The following is a 5,311-nucleotide window of genomic DNA, read 5'->3' as shown; positions in this document are numbered from 1 at the left end:
AAATATAAGAAACTTAATTTAAAAAAATCAAACTGGCAGATTTTTACACTCACAGAAATAAACAGTTTGCGGCTCTGCTCGCATCTATAACTGCACCCTGTTATTGTTGCAGCTGTCAGCGGCTGTGATTGATGCGTCTAAATGCGTGGCCCCGGGCTGCCGGCGATCATCAGGTGCAATCTCTGTGTCAAATGTCGCGCTTGGATCTTTAATGTCCTTGAACAGTTTAGAAACGCTCTGACACTCCTCAAATTCGTTTCCCATATCAAGTCAATTAGGCCCGTGTGTCATTCTCTTTAGTAAATTATCAGCAGAGCGGATAAAGACGCATTAAGCGCGTCCTGGTCAGGAGCGATCATGGGAGACAATGTCGGTGAGAAAATTCGTTCAATGAGATATAAATACACACACTGAAATAATGAAAATAATACATCATTAATTTTAAATATTAAGAAAAAAAGATTAGAAATAGGCCCACGTGCTTCAAAACTTTTGAATATTCGTGCCAACGTTTGTGTCCATCTGTGAGGCGTTAAAGGGCCTTTGTGTTCATATTTCCCACCATGCTCTTGTTTGTTTTTCGCTTTAGATCCGCTTGGTTCGGGGAGAGTTCGTGGACGAGTCGGGCTGTCCCGTGCCAGACTGGATCGGATTCATTCGCGCAGCCAGAAACAGCCAAGAACAAAACCTGGAGGCTGTGTCGGACTTACCTGGTGGACAGGTGATTTTTATTATTATTATTATCACATCACACTTTCAGGCCAGTGTCATATTTTTTTTCTCCCCCTGTTGGACACCTGAATTAACTCCAGCCTTTTTTATTTTAAAGATTTTCTATCGCGTGCTGAGAGAAATCCCTGCAGGAGAGGAGCTCAGTGTTTGGTACTCCAACGCTCTGGCCCAGTGGTACGACATCCCCACCACGGCAACTCCCACGCACGATGAGAAAGGTAAATTATGATCAGATCTGAAATGGACAGATGTGGAGCACTGAGCACTGATGATAATGATAAAACATTCCAAAATGGTGCACAACCTTTGAGCTTTTAGCAGCTTAAATTTCTGCTGTTGAATTATTATGATTAATTTTGGGCGCTGACACTGACAGACATCGACACGTTGAGGGCTCCATCACTGCGCTGTTAAATGACTGCCAATACCGGTGATGTCTCCTTTATCGCTCAGAGATGGAAATCGATTGCATGTTGCTTTTTCCCCAGGCAGACGATCTATTTATTTATTTTGTCATCTATGAATTTATTTCACGCGGAATCAAAAGAAAAAGGCTCAATTTATTCATTAAATAATAAAAAAAGAAATTGAACAAGGACTTTCCTTCAGAGAGGTGAAGGTGCAGCTTTTAATTATATGAAGACAAAACAGCAAATATAAATCCGACTGCAAAAATATAAGAGAGAACATCTCATCTGAAATGAGCACAGATTTTCTCTGGTCTGTGGTCTATTTTTAATCTGTTTGGGCTCGCAGAGATAATTTGGCGTTAGCGCTTGGGGATTATTCCTTAATCTTGGCAAAAAACCAGCTCAGCAGAAAGTGATCCGTTAAAAAAAAAGAAAAGAATTATTACCACTTTGCAGGGAATTCCATCATGTGATGATTTTGAATTGTACATTTCATTTTAACCTTGATTGGCCTCTTAACTGATTAAATAAAAGTGAAATAGCTGGAAATGATATCATTTTTTTTTGTCGAGAGAAAAAAATAATTACGACAAAGCAATGAGGTGCTTGAAAGGCGGAATAGAAATAATAATAATAATAAAAGCAGAAGCTGATGTGTCTCTGCGACCCTGGAAGAAGAAGAGGCTGCTGATTCCGTTGCGAGACGGAGGTTAACAAATGTCATCGCGTCATTAATATTCATGTATTCAAAAGCAAATAAATTCAAAAACAAGTGCTTCACGGTAAATTAGGTGGGTGCGTCAAGGTATTGTGGCCTAATGAATGCTAACTTTTATGTGGGGTGTATATTGCCCTGATTCTCCGGCCCAACACACCGTGTGCACTCCTGGACATACGCTCGCTCCCATTATTAGGCGTCAACAGATGGGCCAGAGCCATTGTTTCTGGAGACTTGCGATTTCAAGCAACAGCTGCTGTCACTTCCACGGGAAAGAGCACAGAGAGAGGGAGAAAGTCCCGCATTCAATGCATGAGTTTGTGAGCGCCAGATTGGGCAGGGCGTTTGCTCTTTTGATGGCGATCATAAACAATGACCCGTATGAGGATTACAAAATCATTACATCTATATTAACCTCTGAGTGCTCGTCTGGGGGTCATTGAGATGGCCTCCTGAGTCTATTACCATTTGGCACTAGATCTTAGAAACCGGATTACATCCATTAGGCCTAGATTTAAATTTGTGCTGAAGTGACTGAGAAAATTATGCTCTTTAAATTTTCAAAGCGTCTGTTTTAATATGGCAGATCCATTTTGATGCCAAAATGTGTGTATTTCCTGTTACATCACACCCTCTATTTAATGTGTGTGTGGCTGTGGTGATATTAGGAGAAGTTGTCTGTGTGGGCGCCCACAGGTCTTTTCTCCGCAGGTTGCCAAACCTGTTATTTCAATTTTACGCACGGACCTGGACTTTTACGCACGGGAATGTTTCGTAGACTGGCATCTCATCAGTGTTTTCTGCCTCCACGCTGTGTTGTGTGACTTTAAAAATCCGCATCCATATGATTATTAATGCCATTTTTGCTGTTCTCTCTACAGGTGAGGAGCGTTACATCTGCTGGTACTGCTGGAGAATATTTAAATACCCGAACACACTCAAGGCCCACGTCCACTTCCACTGCGCCCTGAGCAACGGGCGGGGGTTTGTGAGCAGCGAGCAGGCCAGAGGCAATGAGACCTTCAGCAGGTCACCAAAGTCTGGAGACATCCCAAACACCTCCACCTCTCCGAGGAGCGGTCACAGTAACTCAGACTCTGGTAGACAGGCTGTGTCCTCCTCGCCGTTTTTAAACAAAGCGGGACTGTCAAAGAAAAGCAGCTCGGAGGAGCAGGACAGGGCCCTCGACATGAGTGTTACCTCAGCCAGAAACCAGGGACACATCCTCGGCCTCGGCGCCACCTCCTCAATGCTGAGCAGCATGGGCTTCCACCCGGGTGTGCGCTCTGCCTTCAAACCGACCGGCGTCTCCAAAGTCTCGTGCTCGGACGCCTCCAGAGAGGACGCAAATGGGAAACTGAGCGTCCTGGGGTTCGGCAAACTCATGGGGAACATGAAACCAATCCGCAATGTAGGCGAGACTCTTAATGGAGGAGGGAACCACCCCCCAAAATGCGCACCTGCAATTATGGACGCCGCATCTCCAATGGTGCCATGCACAAACGGTATCAGAGGTTTCCCGTTGCTGCCTCACGTGGAGGAGACGTCAGCTTTTAAGCACGTGGACAGTCGGATGCACTCCGGCCTGTCCCCGTCCCGTTACCCCCAGATGCCCCCTGGACTCCATTTTGAGAGGTTCTCTCTCCCTCACTTCGACGGTGTCAAGACTTATGGTGGAGACTGTAACATCCCACTCATGCCCTTCACGGTCTATAACGGGGAGCTTCTGTACAGCTCACCTTACTATCCGCTCAAATTCCACTTCAGCAACCTCCTCAAGTACCCAGAGTCCATGTCCTACTTTGGTGCGCCCTCCCTAAACCAAGACCTGGGCTCAATCACCAACATCGACCGGGAGATCGCCATGCACACGCAACAGCTGTCTGAAATCGCCGCGGAGAAGAACCGGACGAGGCTGGATTCGATGCCCACCGGGAGTGCCAGCAACGCCGTGTCTGGTAAACCGAAAAAAGGACACTTGTGTCTGTACTGCGGCAAGCTGTACTCGAGGAAATACGGCCTGAAAATCCACATGAGGACTCACACAGGTTACAAGCCGCTCAAATGCAAAGTCTGCTTCAGGCCGTTTGGAGACCCCAGCAACCTGAACAAACACATCCGACTCCACGCGGAGGGAAACACGCCCTACAGGTGCGACTTCTGCGGGAAGGTGCTGGTGCGGAGGCGGGACCTGGAGAGGCACGTTAAGTCCAGGCATCCCGGGCAGACCGTCAAAAAACTGGACGACAAACCCGGAGACCTGTTCGAGGACGCAGAGCACAAGAGCGACAATGACAGTGATGTGGACGTGTGCTTCACCGACGACCAGAGCGACCAAGAGTCGAGCAAAAATAATGACTGAGATGTTTTCATGTCCACAGAGAGAGACTGTTCATGACCCCCAATCATGTACACAACAGAACATGTCCTTTAGTCTTGTAATGAATTTTCACATTTTAGATATTGACCCCAGGGCGCCTGAACCACACGACAGCAACATCTCCAGACTTGATGATGATTCGCAGTTGAAATGTTGCTTTTTTCTTTGCTGACACACTCAGGAGAGGAAACAAAAAATGATCCATTCTAAAATCGGGCAGGTAAAATGTTCAGTGTCTTCCTCAAGGACACTTCAACAATGTTTCTCTGCAGGAAAAAAACGAACCTGTGGCCTTTGGTTGGTTTTTGGCACGCATTCTTAACCGTGCTAAAACAGAGTGTGCCAGAGTGTTTTCGTTTTGTTTCAAATCACTATCATTGTTGCTATATTTTTATTTTTTATGCAAATGGAGAAAAATGTCTTTATCTGCTGCATTTCAAACTGCTGACACTTAAGCAATGCAAAACAACTGCGCACAAAACAATGGCCCAACATCTCTTACACACGTTTTCAGTGTCTTTAATTTAAGAAGAAAAAACTGCCACTGATTAATAGGGCTTATAAATGACTTCTTGAGTTAGTCTAGATTTATTTTGCGGTCTCTTGTAATGTGTCTCCCTCTGAGAAAGGATCCGTGTGTTTGCGTAAAGGAACCATCCCCCCCCCCAAAAAAAAAAGAGCACTACATTCCATCAGACATGGACACAGAATCTGATTCTTTTTTATTTTGTTTTCTTGTGAATAAAATTTTCCTCACATTCCTTCCTAAACTGTCAGTTGCACTTTAAAAAACAGCATTGGGCATTTCATCAGACAGATGCAGAATCTTTACTATGATCCAACGTTTTCCCATGATTCATCACAGATCTCTGGATTCTCTGCGCCCCTCTGAATAACACGCCGTATTTAAATTTGCACTTTCTTGTCGAGGCGGCAGAATCAGCGCTCATTTAATTTAAGGAAAGAAAATTGTATTGATTGCAGTCATAGCCTATGTAAAGAAGTGTAAAGTATGATATTTCATATTTCAGTGGAGAAGTGTTGTATACGTTTGTTTATAAGTGATATTGT

At 44.8% G+C, this 5,311-nt stretch overlaps 1 protein-coding gene across 1 annotated transcript in view; it reads left to right on the top strand.

The window, feature by feature from the left end:
- prdm13 (PR domain containing 13) overlaps positions 1–4,900 on the top strand; it is a 5,836-nt gene extending 936 nt beyond the window's left edge. Inside the window, exons 2-4 of the mRNA XM_027287144.1 lie at positions 590–721; positions 830–950; positions 2,742–4,900. Coding sequence (XP_027142945.1) covers positions 590–721; positions 830–950; positions 2,742–4,222 — 1,734 coding nt within the window. The 3' untranslated portion in view covers positions 4,223–4,900. The remainder of the gene's footprint in view (positions 1–589; positions 722–829; positions 951–2,741) is intronic.
- The last annotated feature ends 411 nt before the right edge of the window (positions 4,901–5,311 follow it).

The sequence above is a fragment of the Larimichthys crocea genome, chromosome XIII, assembly GCF_000972845.2.
Source record: "Larimichthys crocea isolate SSNF chromosome XIII, L_crocea_2.0, whole genome shotgun sequence".
In the NCBI taxonomy this organism is placed as follows: domain Eukaryota; kingdom Metazoa; phylum Chordata; class Actinopteri; family Sciaenidae; genus Larimichthys; species Larimichthys crocea.
The sequence above is the reverse complement of the archived record's forward strand: the minus strand, read 5'-3'. Positions and strand labels throughout refer to the sequence as shown.